Source organism: Eleutherodactylus coqui, chromosome 3 (genome assembly GCF_035609145.1).
Source record: "Eleutherodactylus coqui strain aEleCoq1 chromosome 3, aEleCoq1.hap1, whole genome shotgun sequence".
Lineage (NCBI taxonomy): Eukaryota > Metazoa > Chordata > Amphibia > Anura > Eleutherodactylidae > Eleutherodactylus > Eleutherodactylus coqui.
In genome coordinates this window covers 83,185,910-83,205,871 of record NC_089839.1, presented here as the reverse complement: position 1 = coordinate 83,205,871, position 19,962 = coordinate 83,185,910, and the positions used below count along the sequence as shown (strand labels likewise).

The 19,962-nt window shown below is 45.4% G+C and overlaps 1 protein-coding gene across 2 annotated transcripts in view; it reads left to right on the top strand.

Moving 5' to 3' along the window:
- The window catches only part of NINL (ninein like), a 146,312-nt gene that overhangs the window by 114,554 nt on the left and 11,796 nt on the right, over positions 1 to 19,962 (top strand). For both annotated transcript variants that reach the window (XM_066595802.1, XM_066595801.1), the window contains 4 exons: positions 11,855 to 12,139; positions 16,449 to 16,712; positions 17,986 to 18,060; positions 18,355 to 18,468. In XM_066595802.1, coding sequence (XP_066451899.1) covers positions 11,855 to 12,139; positions 16,449 to 16,712; positions 17,986 to 18,060; positions 18,355 to 18,468 — 738 coding nt within the window. The remainder of the gene's footprint in view (positions 1 to 11,854; positions 12,140 to 16,448; positions 16,713 to 17,985; positions 18,061 to 18,354; positions 18,469 to 19,962) is intronic.

The window sequence follows — 19,962 nt, the reverse complement described above, 5'->3', positions numbered from 1 at the left end:
GATGGCATTGCCTCTCGCTTCTCTGGTGTAGGAATTGGTGTGAGCTTTCCACCTTGTCAGGTAGAAATAGGGCCTCCATGAGACTGCACCGCTGCACCATTCTTAATTGGCTGTCCTGCTGAGGTAAAAAACTGTCTGACCTTCCATTTTGGGCCGTAATCATGAGCTATGCCAAATGCATACTGGGAGTCAGTGTAAATGTTTGCCGTCTTACCTTCTACCACTCTACACGCCCCAGCGAGGGCTTTTAGTTCCGCTTCTTGTACTGCCACATGCGGAGGCAGAGCTTCTGCTTTTTTAGGACATCTTGTTGTGCATATCCAGTGTGGAGTCGTCAATCACCCTGGTACCATCTATAAAAAACAACTCAAAATATACATTATTAACAAGGGCTTTCAGTAACTTTTTAAAACTTAAATTTTTTTGTTGCATCAATGCTAGACAATCAGGCTGGTATTTTATTTCAAAAAGATCAGAATCTCGTTGCAAAAAATTTAAAAATTTAAAAATGGCTTGCAAAAAATTTAAAAATGGCTGATTTGCAATACCTAGATCACCTATGCCTTCTCCCCCCCCCCCTTTAAACCAGGGTACTCAATTGGAACAATAGTACCCGGTTTCAAGGTAGTACAACATTGTAAAAAGATTTGATGGATACAGATAAGGCCTGTAAAATGTTAGCACCACTAACAGAGACATGAGTTACATCGGTGCAGAATAATCTACAAACCTCTATTAATATTGGAAATGTGATATCCCTTTAAGCAAATTCATTATTAGTCTGTTCCTGCCTGCAATGTCTTATCAAATTTGAGACAGGAGAAAAAAAAACAAAACAAAAACTTTTACTAGCTGCTCAAGATCCTCACCCCCTCCCTTGGACAAGAGGGATGAAACATTACTACGTACTATTACATCATCTAGCTCCACCCCTTCGATATTGGCTCCTTGCGTCTTTCTTCACAGCTCATTTCAGCTTAACAGTCTACACGTCCACATCTCAACCAAGCAAAGTCCCATGCATGGGGGGGGGGGAACTTTTATCCCCAGTCATTAACTCTCATCCATCCATGTGCTCAAGTCTACTCCGTCACCCCCTATGAAGGTGTACCGGTACATACAGACGCACAGACAAAAAAAGTCCGACAAACACACATACATAGTGCTATAATGTTATAAAGTACATGATTCTATTGAGATGAGATTGTGAATGAGCGCTATCTTTGACAAATTATGTGAAAAAAAATTTGCTGAGTGACTGAGACATTCTATCTTTCTTATTTACTGAAGCTATTATATGCTGTATTAAACGCTGAAGTGTTTTAGAATCTGTGGGTATCTTTCAGCCCCCCTTGTCTTTCTTTCTCTGTATTTGACCCTGAGCTGAGAGTGAAGTCTGAAAGCCCCCACCTTTGTGAAAACATCTCTTATCTCTCTACGAATATGAAACACAGACTGAATTGTTTTAGCTTAACTATTGCCTGCATTTGAACTCATAAATAACACATATCCTGGGACCTTGGAACATTCATTTTCAACCCCTGTATAAGTAAGAATATACCTTAGAAATTGCTATATTTCCTGCCTACTAAGACAGTATAATTAATTAAATTCATTTCAAGCCTTCATTCCTCTACAGCAAGCAGATATTTTTCCAGGGTTATTATTGCATTTTCTCTCGCTTCGTTATCTTCTTGACCTTGAAAACTAAACACAAGCTCGCAGCTACATGTCAACAAAACCTTCTCTTCTAAAAGCAAGCTCAGTTAACTATTTGCACATACAGTATATATATATATATATATATATATATATATCTATATATATATCTATTATCTATCTTGTATTATACACCTTTACTTCTTTCTCTCTGCCAACAAATCACATGCATTGTAACCTTCTGCTCGACTTTGCTTGTTCCTTCAGCACTTTCTCCCTACCTAACTGCCAATATAACCTTCAATAGACACTCTCCCGACACCCTCTTGATCACTTACTGTACTTTTCAACATTTCACTTACGGATACTTTCTTAACCCCTTGAGTGGCGGGTTTCCCACCACCCTGTCGTGCCCACCAGGGCAGGTTTTTTAAAATGGTCTAATCATTGAATTTCAACTAATTTTGCAGTTGCGTCTCAAGAGCCATAACTTTTTCATTTTTCCATTGACACAGCCATATGAGGGCTTGTTATTTGCAGGACAAGTTGTGACTTTTTTAAACAGGGGGGAGGAAAAAAAGAAATGGGGAAAAAAGAAAAAAAGGGGCCATGTCATTAAGGGGTTAAATAATGCATTAACTTCCTTCTCTGGGTCATTACGACGCATGGATACCACATGTGTGATTGTATTTTTGATTTTTTTTACAAAGTAAAGGGAGACAAGTGTTTTTATTATTTTTTTTATAATTTTTTAACTTTTTTTTTTTTAAATTTTTTTTTTGTCCCTTTAGGGGACTTCCACAGGGACCCATCAGGACCCCTGATCACATTCCGGGGGTCCGATGGTGACAGCCCTTTACATGCTGCAGTGACAGCCCTTTACATGCTGCAGTCACATAGACTGCAGCATGTAAGGGGTTAACACAGCAGAGATCGGAGGTTTTCTCTGATCTCTGCTGTAAGAGCTAGTACCTAGCTCTTCTCTGACAGCTAACAACCAGCTCTCCCTGCCACAGAGACCATCGGCTTGCTTCTGACAAGCCGATGGTCTCTATGGCAACCTGTAAACAAAGCAGATTGCCGGTATATCGGCAATATCTTCTGCTGGTTTTTCAAAGCCCTTGCTGTGTTCTCTGTGGGTCTGTGCAGGCAGAGCACAATGTCACAGCTTGTGGCATTGTGCTCTGCAGCTCCCATAGTGATACATAGCCCGGAAATCTTCCGGGCTATGTTGCTATGAGCAGTGGAGCTCGTCCCGGAAAATTTCCGGGCGTGCCACTCAAGGGGTTAATCAAATAATGTGTACATACTTAACTTTCTCTGACTGTCTCTCTCTCTCCTCCTCCTCCTCCAGCACTTTCTAGCAAACCTTGATCTTTCAAGGCGCCTCTTGGTCCTAAAGACCTCCTCCCAGACACCATTTTTGTAATCTACCGTGCGGGTCAATGTCACACATTTTCATAAGTTTTCTTACAGTCTACAGATTGTGACCCTTGTCTCTCCTCCACCAATTGATCCGCACGGCGGCAGCCCTTGAGGGGCTCTGTCTTCTTTAATAAGGTCTTACGCATATTAGAACAACAACAACAATAATAATAATAACACGCTCCATAGAATGCATCCCTCTTAATTTTCAAATTGTCAGCCCCTTATATACCGGCAAAACAACCGAGGGTCCCTTCTCCTATGGAACCAGCCTCACAGAATGCATCTCTCTGAAATCAAATCGTTAGCCCCATATATAAGGCAAAACAACCGAGAGTCCCTTCTCCTATGAAGCCTGTCTCATAAAATGCATCCCTCTTAATTTTCAAATTGTTAGCCCCTTATATATATATATATATATATATGGCAAAACAACCGAGGGTCCCTTCTCTTGTGAGACTAAATACAACAAACAACCTTCACTATTGCTAAAACACCATGGACTTCAAAGTACAAATAAAATACAGACTAGTTTCCGGGTGACCGATTGGTGCGCATATCACGGTCAGTGGTCCATGACGGCAAACCCGGAGCCCACACGAGTTACCGTGTAGAACTCTTAACCCAACCCGTCCGGTCACAAACCACAGATAGTCAGTCCCGCTGCAAGACTCTCAGCGTAAAACACAACATAAATATATGCTGGTCTTACCTGGAGTTCTGTGAGTTGATCAGGCTCGGTTTGCAGCAGGACGGCTTCTCCGCGGCGTGGATCCGGGTAGAATGCGTTGTAAGCTCCGGTTTTGTCGCCCCAGTTGGTTGCGCCAAATTGTCAGGGTAAAATTCTAAGTACAGCACCAATCAGGCCCACCCCACTTGCCCCGCTGCCGGCCGTAAAGAAAGAAACACCACACAGAGGTCTGGTATCATTCCTCACACGGGACATGACTGCGCTTCGCCGCCCTTTATTACAGATTACATGAGATCTTATACCCTTTTGTCCCATCACCAGGAATGGGTGATGGGCTTATAACCATATATGGGAAGTCCGGATTTCCGGCCTGAGACAGTGAAAATTATGTACATAGTTGAACAGTTGTTATCTTAATACTGGCGCCTCCGGGAAAACAGCCAAGTACGCGTCCTTCGTCCGATTCTTCTTTGCTGTGTTTTAAAATACATTTTGTTCAAGATACATTTTGTCTTCGCCTGGCAAGGCCTTTGGCATATCTGGTATAAGGCGACGTATTAAGTTTTTTCATAGAGTTAGTACAAATGAGAATAAAGTTAGTATACATAAAAAGAAAGGCATATAACTATATCTATGTAAATGTATATATTCCAGTGTTTTCTTTTCTACCTACAAGGATATATACGTATCCCTCTCAGGCGGGCATAGACATAATATCTGTAGGCATAAAAGCTGAGCGATGATCTGTTCGTATAAACATGGACAGTCTACAGTATTAATCCGTATTCATCATTATATATTTTAAGCCTTGAAAAAGGCCCAATATGGCTGAAACGTAGCTTGCTTACTTTTTATTCTGACCATGGATTAATAAAGAGCTGGTTGTCCTTGTCGGACGATCAAACGACCCTCTCTACTGGTAATCTGTTGAGAGCGTCCTGAGCTCGGTCACCTTGTGTGTCCTCACGCATCCACTGGTCTCAATACCTCCTAACAGCCTGGTGAGAACGGTCTAAGTGGCGGGGAGTTTGTCAATACAACCATCCTGCTTATCATATTCCAATAATTTGCCCCTTTTACACTTTGGTAAAGGAGAAATCTCTTTTGCCACTATATCCAACTATATTCAAATTGCTATTGGAGTCTTGTGATTCGGACTCTCCTTGTGGCTTGCAGTTTATCCACCTCACCCTTTTGGGTGTTTCTTTTGTGTGTTGCTGTACCCGCTCATTGTACAGCTCCAACTATTAAGTTGTCCGCCATCCAGAGACAGGTGGCGCCATCATTACATCCCTGTGTCTCTTGGAACCACATTTATCGCCAGTAGAACATGTATGGGATCATCTGGGACACCAACTTCGACAACCTACTAGTTTTTATGATCTAGAAGCTCAGTTACAGCAAATGTGGACCAATATGCTGTCGGATACCTTACAGAACCTGTATGCCTCCATGCCGAACATGTCACATTTTGTATCTAAGCTAGAGGCGGTACAACAGCGTACTAGAGCCTACATGCCTGCCGGTATCGCATCTTTTATCCTAGCTAGAGGTAGTACTACAAGGTGCTAAGGGGCCCCAGAGGCCCCACCATATACAGAATCACATTTAATGCATTGTCGGTGAGAGGGGGAGGAGGGGAGACCAATGCAGTGTACGGAGTGGAGAGGGGAGACCAATGCAGTGTACGGAGTGGAGAGGGGAGACCAATGCAGTGTACGGAGTGGAGAGGGGAGACCAATGCAGTGTACGGAGTGGAGAGGGGAGACCAATGCAGTGTACGGAGTGGAGAGGGGAGACCAATGCAGTGTACGGAGTGGAGAGGGGAGACCAATGCAGTGTATGGAGTGGAGAGGGGAGACCAATGCAGTGTACGAAGTGGAACCAGGTGATGACGTCCTCATCCTTCTGCTCCTGGGTCTGTACTCCTTGCTCCCCTCACACTGCTGCTGTCTGCTGGACAAGTACAGAGCAGCAGTTTGATTCCGGGATCACAGGTACTATTTCAGGTGTGGTGGTCCCCCTAGTCTGACTGCCTTATGTTTATGTTGTGCAGAAAAAAAAAGTCACCCCTTCCCCATGGCTAATATTCAGAGAGTTGTAGTTTTACTGCAGGTTATCTCCTATCCACAAACTCAGCTCTATTACATGCTGCTGCGCACACTCAGCTCTGCTACATGCCGTTACACATATAGCTTTGCTGCACACACTCAGCTTTGCTACACGTTGCTGCACACACTCCGCTCTGCTCCCCACAGAGCAACGCGCACTGCTGCCCGCACTCTGTTTTGCTGCAAGCACCTGGACGCACTTGGCTTTGCCGCACGCGGCTGCACGCACATTCGGCTTCGCCGCACGCGGCTGCACGCACATTCGGCTTCGCCGCACGCGGCTGCACGCACATTCCATTCGGCTTGGCTGCACGCCTTTGGCTTTGTTCCAACAGACACAGGGATGTAATGATGGCGCCACCTGTCTCTGGATGAGCAGAGTGCGTGTAGCAAAACCTACACTCTGCTTTGCTGCACGCAATTTGCTTTGCTACACGCAGGTTCGCACACTCGGCTCTGCTACACGCAGGCACACACACTCGGCTCTGCTACACACATGTATATAGTGGTCTGTTGCTCAGTGACTGTATTATCTCTCTGTAGAGTATACCAGAGATACAAGATATATACAGGATACACCGAATATACTGAGGGCTCCACAGTAACATATATTCTACTAAGTGGTGTAATATACCGACATGTAACATACACTAATTGACTGTTGCCAAGTCCCCAAACTGTGGAAGACCAAACCACGGATGGTAAGCCCATTGAGCTGAATCCTCAGCCTAAGGCCTCATGTCCACGGGCAAAATAGGATTTAGAATCCGCAGAAGATCACCCACATGCGCATCCGCATCCCATAGGGATGCATTGACCACCCGCGGGTAGATAAATACCCGCGGATGGTCAATAAAAGGGAATTTTAAAAAATGGAGCATGAAAAAATCCGGACCATGCTCCATTTTCGTGCGGGTCTCCCGCGGGGACGGCTCCCGCAGGCTTCTATTGAAGCCTATGGAAGCCGTCCAGATCCGCGGGAGACCAAAATCAGAATATACTCACCTGCTCCGGATCTTCCCTTCTTCGCGGCTTCATCTTCTCTCCATCGCGGCCGGATATCTTTTCTTCTGGCTGGCGCATGCGCGCGGCACGCAACTAATGTGCCGTGCACATCCGCCGGGCCGAAGAAAGAAGATCCGTCCGCGACGGAGAGAAGATGGAGCCGCGACGAAGGGAAGATCCGGAGCGTGCGAGAGGTGAGTTAATTCTTCTTTTCAGCGCCCATGTCCGCGGGGCAGGAGGGACCCGCTACGGATTCTCCATGGAGAATCCGTAGCGGGCCTGATTTTCCCCGTGGACATGAGGCCTAACAGTTCTTAAAACGCTTGCAACCGTTTTTCCAAGCTTTTTGTGTTTGGGGTAGCGACAGGTCAATCTAGTAGTGTAAGTCACACCAACACAATCCATAGCAGAGGCCTGCACACACTCAGACCATACAGGGGATATTGGGGAGAGTTTTGGGCAGCGGTACTCAAGAAGGACATATCAGTGCTTGAGCAGGTAAAAAGATGGGCATCTAAAGTAATAAATGGAATGGGTGAACTACAATACCCAGAGAGGTTATCAAAACTGGAATCATTTACTTCAGAATAAAAAACAATGAGACAGCTGAGGGGTGGCAAAGAAAACCCCTGTGTATAAATGTTGTTGTTAGCCGTTTAGTCGTTCACGACCCTCGGCGTCCCTAAAGGCTCTCTCTCACCATGGTTTTCGGTTTTGCACTGCTTCTTTCAGTTGTATGATATCCATGCCAGTATCAGCTATGGCAACATCAGCCATCATGTCCTTTGGCACCAGGTCTTCTTTTGCCACTGATCTGTCCAAGCATTATAGATTTTTCTAACGACTCTGCTCACATTACATGGCCAAAGTCCGTGAGTCTGTGCCGGGTCATCTTGTCTTCCAGTGATATATCGGGTCTTATATGGTTTAGGACTTCTCTGTTTGTTACTCTGGCCATTCAGGGCATACGCAGCAGCATTCGCCAGCACCGCAGCTCAAACACATCAATCCTGCTATCAGCTTTTTTCGCAGTCCATCTTTCACATCCATACATGGCTATGGGGAATACGATGGTTTGCACTATCCTGCATTTAGTTGCTATGCTGATATCCCTGCTTTTCCAGATGTTGTCCATGTTTAGCATCACGCTTTGCCCAATGCTATCCTACGTTTTATCTCTGGCATAGATTCTCCAGCCTAGTCAATTTTCGAACCAAGGAAGATGAAGCCTTGCACACAATCTTTGGCCTTGTTGTCGATTTTGATTTAAATTCGCCCATTTTCTGCAGTTGTAATAATTTCAGTCTTCCTTAAATTCAGGTAGAGGCCCATATTTTCACTTTCAGTATTAATCTTTCATATCAGCTGCTTCAGACCTGCTTCTGTTTCTGCAAGCAGAGTTGTGTCATCCGCATAACAGAGATTGTTGAGGTTTCTGCCACCTATTTTCACCCCAATTTCCAATTCGTCTAGATCCATTTTATGCATGATCGCTTCCGCATATAGGTTAAACAAGAAGGGTGAGAGGATGCAGCCCTGTCGGACTCCAAACTAATCTGTGTCGCCATATTGTGTTCTCACGGGGGCTTCTTGATTGGTATAAAGTGATTTTATTAGCTTAACTAGATGCGCTGATATGCCAGCTCTTGTAGGGCGTGCCATAGCTTGCCATGGTCGACGCAGTTAAAGCCCTTGATGTAGCGATGAAGCACATATAGATATTCTTTAGGTATTCTTGAGCTTTTTCCATGGTCCATCACAGGTTTACAATATGGTCGCGGGTGCTGCGTCCTCGACGGAGTCCTGGCTGCACATCAGGAAGTGCCGCTTCAACTACTGATCTCAGTCTTTCCTGTATTATTTTGAGAAGGTCTTGCTTGCATTAAAATGAGGGCTATTGTTCGGTAGTTGGAGAAAATCTGGGAGTTGCCTTTCTTTGGCAGAGGCATGAAGACAGATCTTTTCCAGTCCTGTGGTCATTGTGCGTATACCCAGACTCCCTGGCACAGCTCTGTGATGGTTTTACTGGTACTGGCAGCAATAGCTCTGCCGGTATATTATCTATGCCGGGTGCTTTATTTTTGGCTAGTTGTTTCATTGCCATAACTACCTCTGACTCAATAATGGAGGGCTCCAAGTCCACAGGCTCCACCTCATACAATGGTCCAGGTATGTGGTTGCAGGCATATAGCTCCTCTGAGTATTCCCTCCGCCTATCAGTTCCTTCCCATTTTTGTCTTTGATTGTGCTGTTGCTTGCCAAGATAGGTTTTCGGGCCATCTTGACCTCTAAGAATAGGCCTCGCATATGGCCTTTCATGGCTTTTGCTTCGTAATGCTCATTCCAGTTCATTTCCTTGTCTTTCCTTGCCGCTCGCTGAGAATTGGCTTTTAGTTGCCGAACTCCATCTTTGTTGCCGGCCGCCTTTGCTGTTCTTTTTTTCATCGGCTATTCTGAGGTTTTGCTTGGACAACCAATAGCGTCGTTTTTCCTGCTTGTAGGTTAGATGCTAACTGTCTGTTTCCATAACTGTGGACTGTATATCGTGCCATAGTTCCTCTGGATGCTTTTCTGATGTGTCAAGCAGTTCAATTCTGTTTGCTACCTCAATAGTGTATGATTGGGGGATTTTAGAGGTGTCAAATGTTCTCAGTGGAGCAACTTTCTTAATGCTACAGAATTTAATCCTGATCTTAGCTGCAAGGGGTTCATGATCAGAGCCGCAGTCAGAGCCAGGAAAGGTTTTTATTGTAATGACTGAACTTTGCCAACGATGATTACGCAGGATGTAGTCAATCTGATTTCGATGGAGGCCATTCGGAGATGTCCACGTGTACAGTCAGCATTTGGGTTGCATAAACCATGTGTTTGTTATCTTGAGCCAATTTTCTTGTAGAATTGTACTAAGCGATCACCGGCTTCACTTCTTTCAAATCTTCCTTTGATGGTTTCTTCTGGATGGCTGCCGACTTTGGAATTGAAGTCGCCCACAATGTAAATGATGTCTGTCTTTGGCACTTCCTTAAGACTTTTTTGGACATCGGCATAAAAATCTTATATGGTTTCCTCATTAGCATCCATCGTTGGACCATAGACCTGTAAGATTGAGATGGTCACTGGCTTACCACGTATCCGGATAGCAATGATACAGTCGCTGATTGTTCTAAAACTTTCTATTGCCTTTGAGGTCCACTTGTTTGTAATAAAGGCTACTCCATTCCTCTTGGCATTCTTGTGAAGTCATCGAACTAAAAATATCCATTACCTGTCCAGTGCAATTCGCTAATTCCAAGAATATCATTGTCAAGCCTTGTCATTTCACATTTCACAATGTCCAATCACCTAGACTCATGCCACGCACATTCCATGTTGCTAGTATGTGAGCTTTGGTACAGCGCAGTCCTTTCCTTTCATCATGACATGCATCAGCAGCCGGGCTTCCCGAGGGCTTTCCCACAGTTGCGTCATGAGGAAAACCCTGACTACTTGTACTCACACCTCACTCTTCCCCAGTCGCATTTAGAGAATCCTGTGGCCTGGGGGTCCTGCCATCGGATACCATATTTGAATTATTTGAGAGCTCTTTCATAGAGTTTCCAAGGCGAGGTTTTTACAGGGTAGGTCACCAGGTCTTTACCTAACCCTCCCCATTTATCGGGACTTGCTACTAAAGTAAAAGGAGAATTTATTGTGGAAAACTGACCCTTGAATGGAGACTCTAGGACCCCACGCCTCTAGCTTGGATACAAGATATGTTACGGGCAAGCATGGAGGATTTAGTACCCTGTTTGTACTGCCTGTAGCGTGGATATAAGATGTGATATGGGCAGGCATGGATGCTCGAGTACCCTGTTGTACCGCCTCAAGCTTTGATATAAGATGTGATACAGGCAGCATGGAGGATCTAGTACCCTATTGTACCTCCTCTAACTTGGATACAAGATGTGATATGGGCGGACATTGAGGCTCTAGCACCCTGTTTGTACTGCCTGTAGCTTGGATACAAGATGTGATATGGGCAGGCATGGAGGATCTAGTACCCTGTTGTACCACCTCTAGCTTGGATATGAGATGTGATACGGGCGGCATGGAGGCTCTAGGACCCTGTTGTACTGCCTCTACAATATGTGATACAGTTGGGCATGGAGGTATACAAGTTCCATCTTGTACGGCATATCGCTCAAAATTTGCTGTTACTGAGCCTCTAGATCATCTAAACCCGTTGGCTGTCGAAGCTGGCGTCCCAGATAGTTCCATATATTAATCTGGTGACCGGGCAGCCACGGAAGGGTGGCAATATTGTGGAGGCATTTTTGCGACCTCCTTGTGTGCGCGGCTGAGCACTATCCTGCTGGAAAATATACAGGAGCTATATAGCTTATACCAGCTATACATATCTAATTCTATACAGGAGATATAAGGTCTCTGCAGCCCTATCTTTTGGCATGCCCTTGCATCGTATCTCCTATTGATATAAATGTGGCTGGCGGCAGCATCGTACCACGTGCTAGGTGTATGCGGTGCGATGCGAGGTTTCCCTATTTAAAACAATGGGGGAAACTCTGCTATCAGCCGCGACAGAGGACTGCTACTTCCCCAGAGTTATGCGAGACGTTTTTGATATAAAAATGCTTCACATCCATGGCAAATTCAGCTATTGGCAAGTGCAATATTGGGCCGTGATTCATGGCCCAATATCCCACTCGCCTGTGTGAAATTAGCCTAAGGGGTTCCAAATAACTTTTCATGTGGTCTTATGCTAAGGGGCTAGATCATGTATATATATTCGTTTTGCAGCTGTCTGCAGCACGGTTTAGGTATGGGTACGGGTACAGGGTGTGTGCGTGTGCATGCGTGTGCATGCGCGATCGGGGATGGGGGGGTAGAAGAATGACTAGAAATGAAACATTACTGTGGAATATGTTTTGTGATTGATAATGTTTTATAAATTTTTTATACTTAGAATGAAAAATACTGGGATGAGCTGTGCCAGCTGAATGCTCAGAGCCTCCAACTAACAAGCACAGTGTCCGATCTCAGTGCTCAGAGAGAAGTGAGTTATGAGGCCATTCAAGAACTGAATGCTAGACTGAGGGAGCTCACAGATGAAAAGCATGTATCAGCCACTCATATAGAACAACTAGAGGCAAAGTTTGCTGTCATGGACGGCGAAAGACTTCATAGCTGGTCTGAATGGCAGAGAGAAAGAGAAAAGCTTCAAAGTGAGCTGCAGTTATTCTGCCAGGAGGTACTGCATGTATATTTTAATTGAAATCGTTTGTTACATATTAAACAATATGTACCAAAGTTTATGAAGGAATCGTATACAAGAAACATAGCTGAAGATTTCTTGCATTCTATTTTATGCTAGTTGACTTTTAGCTGATATTTGCTCCATCTATTTTATCTGTAGATGTTTACACACGGCTCTCCAACTATTAGAATAATCTTATCTGGGACATTGGCAGATTTAGCAGATTGCCCCGGCTCTCCAACAGCCAAAACTGCAGATGGAAAATTAGTAGGGACAGGAAACGGTGCAAATGTGCCAAATTAGCAGATGTACGGTGATGCTTCACATTAATTGTATGCCGTTTGCATCTGTACTCTGTTTGCGGATTGCATAATTTAGGATTATCTCAAACCTCTTATTCATGATTCTACACCACCAGCTGAGTATAAGAAATAGACTGTTTAAGCACCCTATAGGCTGCCTCTTAAAAGGGATGCAAGGTGTCCCCCCTCCCCCCAATAATAGTGACATTTATCCATGTGCTCTGTCAGGTATTGCAGCTAAGCCCAGGTGTTTTGGTCAGGCAGGTTATCTCCACAGAATCCTAGATCATTCCCTTAGATTTTTTTGCTTGATAATATATGACTCTTTTGCTCATGTTTTCAAGATAGCATTGATGGGTAAAGGCTTTTTTTTACATGAAACAAATGTTGGAGTACTTCTTTAAATTTAGAAACAGCAAAAAGGCTACCGGGATCTGAGCTCTCTCACATGTCCAAATAAAACTAACGATGATCATCGAAGAAAGAACAAGAGACATCAACTGTGGGAAGTCACCACTGTGCTCTTTCTGATGAGCCTAGCCCATTGAGCGTTATTTATTGTGCAAAGCAGAACAAAAGAAAGTGTAGTGTCCAGTCGTGGTTGACCAACACCCTAAGTTACATCTCATTGCTGTAAAAATAAATTATGGGATGGATTTCCTTTGTGCAAAAAAGTATGCAGCATCCTCTATTTTACTGCGCATTTATGCATGAAAATGGCATATATTCAACTAATTAACTTAATTACCCATTCAATATACTAAAACACGCACATGCAAATACGCAACATCCATTGTACAAATAGGCAGAACAGATGCACACATAAATGCGCTTACGTCCGTGTGACACCGTTCTTACCGCAGCTTTCAATTTATTGGTGCTACGGCTCCATACATATTTGGCAATGCACTAGATTTCTTAGTCTGCCCTCATTCTCCACCAAGAAACTGTTGGAGCACTTCGTTAAATTTAGAATCTGCAATATAATAATATGTCCAAATTAGCGCTGATCATTAGATAAAGAACAGACATCAACTGTGCAAAGTCACTGTTGTGCTCTTTCTAACGAGCCTAGCCCATTGAGCTTTATCGTTTAAAATAGTGCAAAAGAAAGTATAGTCCCCAGTCATGGTTGACCAACACCCTAAGTTACACCTTATTGTTGTAAAAAGTGTTAAATCCTACAAAAGTCTAACATTTAAAGGGGGTTCTGTCATTAAAAAAAACATTTCTATACTTACCTATTCCTCCCCAGGCAGCCTTCTTACCAGATCTTCACCTCTATGATCTTCTCTTGGCTCCCCCAGTTCCCTGGATCACCTCCCCTCCAGCCGGCCAGATCCTCTTTCTTCCTGTGATGAAGCATACATTGCCGGCATATTGCTTCCTGTAGAGCAATGTATGGTGCGTCGCTAGTGACATAGTGTTTACTGCCTAGAAGAGAATGCCGAATGCTCAGCAGCCTGCTTTAGCGCAACTGCGCATATGCCATGCCTTGCTGCTAGTGTTTCATATACTAAATGAAACACTAGTGGCTAGATATAGCACTTGCTCGCTAAAGCAGACTGACGATCTTTTGGCATTCGCTGCTGGGCAGTCAATGCTATGTCACTCGTAGTGTTCATTGCCCTGCAGGAAGTGAACCACACCTAATAGACTCTCCAAAACAGGAAGAAGAGGATCCTGGCTGACTGGGGGTTAGGTGACCCAGGGAACTGGAGGAGCGAGGAGAAGATGCGGTAAGAAGACTAATGGGGAAGGAATAGGTAAGTATTGCATTTTTTTTTTCTTATGGCCAAACCCCTTTAAGAATTAGTAAATTATGTGAAGTGTTGCTTATATCATTTTCACTCATAAGACTGAAAGAATACGGATACAATGACTAAATATCCCCCACTATGCCTCACTAAAAAGAATAGCTCAGTCAGGTCTGTGCTGCTTCAAACGTTTCAGACTTAGGGTGGCTTCACACGAGCGTGTTTTTGTGCGTGCATACTCGCGCACAAAAACACGTGTCTATTAGCCCCAATGCATTCCCTATGGTGTGTTCACATGTCCGTTTTTTACAGGCGTGTGCCTGCAAAGATAGGACATGCGTGCACCATAGTGAATGCACGCATTGTTTTCAATGGAGCCGCGGCTGCTGCCGGCGGCTCCATTGCAGACAGTGGTCTGCCGGAACTCCTGAATTGTTTTTCATGGAAAGGCTTTAAAATTCTTGTTTTTCAGGGAAGAGCTTATATGTAGTGTAAAAAAAAAAAAAAAAAATACTCCCCTTCCTTTAGCTGCCGGGGCTCAGCCGCATGTTCTCCACACTGTCCCCGGCTCTGTAGTGCTGTTCTTTGAGCAGACGGGGATTTAAAATCCCCGCCTGCTGAAATAGCTGATTGTGATTGGCTGAGGTGCTCAGCCAATCACAGGCAACTCTCGCCGAATGAATGACAGGAAAGTCGCTCAGGAAAGTCCTGGTAGACAGTTTTGATAAATGAGGCCCATGGTTTTAATGGTCAATATATTGTAACAAAATGGTACAATATTGAATGTCCTACCTTCTTATGATGTTTATACCTCTATTGTCTTACCTTGTGAACAGTTTTGGTTGATGTGTTTGGATTCAGCACCCTTAAAGGGGTGGTCTCGCGAAACAAAGTGGGGTTATACACTTCCGTATGGCCATATTAATGCACTTTGTAATATACATCGTGCATTAAATATGAGCCATACAGAAGTTATTCCACTTACCTGCTCCGTTGCTGGCGTCCTCGTCTCCATGGTTCCGTCTAAATTCGCCGGCAGCTTGCTTTTTTAGACGCGCTTGCGCAGTCCGGTCTTCTCTATTCAGCACGAGCCGCTTCAGTGTGCTCCCCGCTACAGCTCTTCTGCGCATGCGTAGACGAGCTGTCACTGCTCGGGAGCGCGCTGGAGCGGCCATTCTGTACCTTCCTCTGTTAGAGGAAGGTGCAGAGCTGCCGAGCTGTCCGGAGAAGCCGCCCAGCTGTCCCGCCGTCCAGCTGTCCTGGTAAGTGATGGGCCGGGGGGGGGCTGCCGCTGCGCCGGGCTGCGCCGGGGGGGGGGGGGGGCTGCCGCTGCGCCGGGCTGCGCCGGGGGGGGGGGGGGCTGTCGCTGCGCCGGGCTGCGCCGGGGGGGGGGCTGTCGCTGCGCCGGGCTGCGCCGGGGGGGGGGGCTGTCGCTGCGCCGGGCTGCACAGGGGGGGGGGGGGGCTGTCGCTGCGCCGGGGGAAGTAGCGCTGGGCCGGGGGGGGCTGCCGCTGTGATGGGGGAACTAGCGCTAGGCCGGGGGGGGCTGCGCCGGTTACCTTCTGCCTGGTGGTGGGTGACAGGTCGGCTGTGTTCACTCCAGGGGTCCGGTCGGCGGCTGCGGGGCGTCTGGTTGCCATGGAGACACAGCTGGTAGCGTCTCGGGAGCGCGCACGTCGGGCTACAGCAAGCGATGCGAAAAGAGCTGGCGGCCATCTTGGGAAAAAGTTTTATAAGTTGCTGAAACGCTGGAACGGTAAGTAGAAACCAGCTAGGAAAGTAATTTACAGGGGTAATTAGTAATGTATGTTTAATTAGGGGGACTGGGCAAAAAAAAAAAATCATTGCTTCCTCGAGACATCTCCTTTAATATTGGTAAGAACACTGATTTTTTTTACACAAGAAAATCTACCATTATAACACAGTGAATTTATTTGCTTTACGTTCGTTGTTTAGTTTGTGCAGGCACAACAGCATTCGTTCATCTATGGTGCGCTGTGCCTTCAAGTAGTAAATGATTATCGCTCCTGTGTAAAAGTACAGGGGCAATAGTCATTGGAACTGTTGGGCGCTTACGCACCCGACAGTTATCCTGGGTAAAACGACCTTTAGTGATTGACAGAGCAAATCATGAGGAACCAACCTACTATGATCAGAAGTTTTTGGTGAAATGGCGTCTTGTGATGTCAAGTCAGTCAAGCTTTGTACATCCAACTTAATAAGTATATATGTTTTTCCTTCCAGACTGACAAAACCCATAATGAATTACTGCAACTGAACTGTACTATATCAGATCTAAAGGCACAGAACAATGCCTACCAGGAGCTTGTCCATCAGTTAGAAGGCCGGCTGAGGGAAATGACCCAACAGATAGAAGAGGTCACAGCAAATGTAGAGAAGCTCCAGAACCAACTCAGCTCTGTAGAGCAAGAAAAGGCCCAAAAGGAAGCTAACTGGCAACAAGACAGAGAGAGGCTGGAACATGACCTACAGTTCTCTAAAAACAAGGTATGTGACTTCAAATAATGACTGTTTTTGTGTTATCAAGTATGCTTCTAGCCATTTTGATGTCGGGAATAAAAAGTGAAATGAGGCACTAACCAATAGGTCTCCAAACACAAACATGGCCGGCAGTGCCCAAACTAAATTTGATGCTAAAAAAAACCCAAAGGGGCCACTGCATAGCAGGCCAATTTAATAATTCATGACACCACTGCAAACTGAGGCAACAGTTGGTGGGTGTCAAAGACAGTACATGTATTAGGTGCTGTGAGACCAAATGTACTTCAGCTAAGCGACTGGAAATGGTTCCGACAGACACAGGGGTGTAACGATGGCGCCACCTGTCTTTGGATAGCGGACAATGAAACAGTTGGAGCTGCTCGTGCTTGTCAGATGATCAGACAATCTTCTCCACTGGTGGTTTGTCGAGGGTGCCCAGATCCCTGTCACCTTGTGTGCATACCCTCACACATCCACTGGTCCCAACACCTCCTAAGAGTCTGGTCAGAATGGCCCTGGTGGTGGGTAATTCATTGATAGACTATCTCGCATTCCAATATTGCACCCTCTCAAAAATCTTCTCTGTGCTGTGGAGGTGTCTAGTGGTCAACAAGGTCTACACAAGTGGAAGAAGAGTTCACTACACACAAAGAGACTGAGAGCTTTTTATAGGCCAAGTGGGGAACCACTTTTAGGGCCCCAAGTGACAAGACTATTCATCTCATCACACCACAACCCTAATTATTTGCATATCTGCCAGAGATGTAAAGGCTATTTTACACGTAATGATTATCACTCAAAATTCAGTCAAATGAACGAATTTGAGCGAAATTGTTCACTGTGAATGTGAAAAAATCGCTTACTTGTTGCTTGCTTAAAAAAAAACCTGTTGGCTCCCTGCTCAGCACTTCCCACAGGAGGTGAAGAACTGAGCGAGAAGCAGACGAGAAGCCAGCGAGCCGGCGGCAAGTCTTTCTGTTTAAACTCTCTGCACGAGCGCTGGTGACCTTAGTGGTGACATCAGCGCTCGTGCAGTTGTCCAAAAGACTGCCGGCCCGTGTAAAAGGGCCCATACTGCGCGCCGTGTGAGTGCTTCGTTTTTTTTTGACAATGAATGTACTTGTCAGTGGGCTCAGAAGAGGTGGTGGTTGTTTTCTGTTTTCATGTTGTTACATTTTGAACATTTTTCTAAGAGTAAAAAGTGATTATAAGAAAGGTTCCACACAGCTGAATATTAAAGATTACATTTATTATGTTTTTCCTTATAAAAATACTGTAGATTGAAAATCTGATTCTTAAGCACAAGCAGGAAAAACAAGATCTTCTCAATGGACTGGATGAGACTAACAAGCAGGTTGGTGCATTTGTTTACTTCAAGTACAACATCCCCGTAGTGGTTACCATTGACACATGGGCTCATACGAGTGACTGTGCCTGGTATTGCAGCACATCTCATTTTTTTGAAAGCTCGTCCTTCATTTTAGCCATCAAAGTTTTAAGTCCTGAAGAACCTCCTTAAGTGTTAAGTCACTTTTATGCAGCACCCCTCTGTGCTGAACTAGTTGATGCTATACTTTTTGTAAAACTGACTATATTTGCGAAATATTTAAATAATTTACTGACGACTATCTGACTTATAAATTTACAGCTTTTAGTTATGGCGAGCCTTCAAGAAGAAATATCATCATTAAAGCAAGTGAAGGAATCTTTGGAGGGTCAGTGCCAGTCTGTTTCTAGACTTCTGCAAGAAAGCACTGAGCAGGTAAACCTGGGCACGCTATTAAATACCTTTCCTGTTTTTTTAGTTTCAATCAGTTTTTATTAAACCTTTTCAATTAAGACAAAGTGATGATTCACAACATTGATCCGCCCATATTTTTCGGTCGCAACATAACTACATCACGTCTCTGCGCAATGCTAAACCAATTGTGGCAGAATATGATAAATTTCCATTACCAACAAAAAGGGAAAACAAACCTAACTGAGGGGAGGGAGGGGGGGACCCTGCTCTCTGAAATCTCCAAGCTCCTATGGGTCGAGCCTGCCCGTGTTTAGCCAGTTCTCGAAGGCGTCTGAAGATCTCATGGCAACCCATGGTCTCCAGAGTTCATAAGAGTTAGTCCTCTCGCCCTCCTCCCGTGGCCCTTCTACTTCATATCTCATGAGCATATTAAGTTTTTCCGTCCACAAAATTCTTGTGGGAGGGGACGTGGTGTGCCACAGACCAGGGACAGACATCCTGACCGCCAGAATCACCAGTCGAAGCAGTTCTGACTTGATCTTTGCCAAGGACCGTGGTAACATGAGCAGGAGGGCCATCTTAGCTGTTATGGACACCGTTGATCTGGTCATGTTGTTATGAAGAAGTTCTATGCTTTTCCACAGCTCTCTGACTGGGGGGCAGTCCCACCATATGTGAGTCATTGTCCCCGGGCTGGCCAGACATCTCCAGCATACTGGAGAGCTCTGGGCGTCCATCTGGTGCAATCTCGACAGTGTCCTATACCAGCGCGATAAGATTTTGAAATTCTGCTCCTGAATTCTACCAAACCTGGTGCTCTTGTGACACATGCTAAAGGCCTTCTTCCAATCAAGACTGGTACACTCCATCCCCAACTCACGCTCCCACTGTCTCGTGAAGTCGGGACGGCTGTCCTCTGTCCCGCGGGTTATCAACAGTTTGTAAATTATTGAGATCCCGTGATCCACAGGGGATGACCTCATGCATAAGGTTTCAAAGCGTGTCAGTGGTACGGTGCAGCATCCTTCGGGCATCAGGGACCTCTAAAAAACCCCTCACCTGAAAAAATTCAGCCACGCCCCCTGGGGGAGCCTAGTGCCCGTGTAGAACTCTCTTAAAGACTTCACCCCCGTTTGTGTAACTACATCTCTTACACGTGGGATTGTGTCGCTAGGTAGGGAAAGGACAGTACCTCTGTCCCTATAGGCCGGGAACTGAGGATTGGCCACTAACGGAGTCAATGGGCCTGGGACCGATATCAGACCTAATTTTGGGGCGAATGTCCCCCATTTATTAAGTACTCCCATCAGTAGGGGCGAAAGGGTGCGGACCTCTTTCTGTAACCGCCTCGGAATCCAGGGGGCCCCCTGTACTGTGGTTGAGGCCTGCTCATGTTCCATTTCGACCCATAACTTGGAGCCTCTACCCTGGAGGAGTGTCAGCACGACGTTGGCCAGACTCACCCTGTAATAAAGGGCGAAATCCGGGAAACCCAGCCCTCCCTCCTCCTTAGGG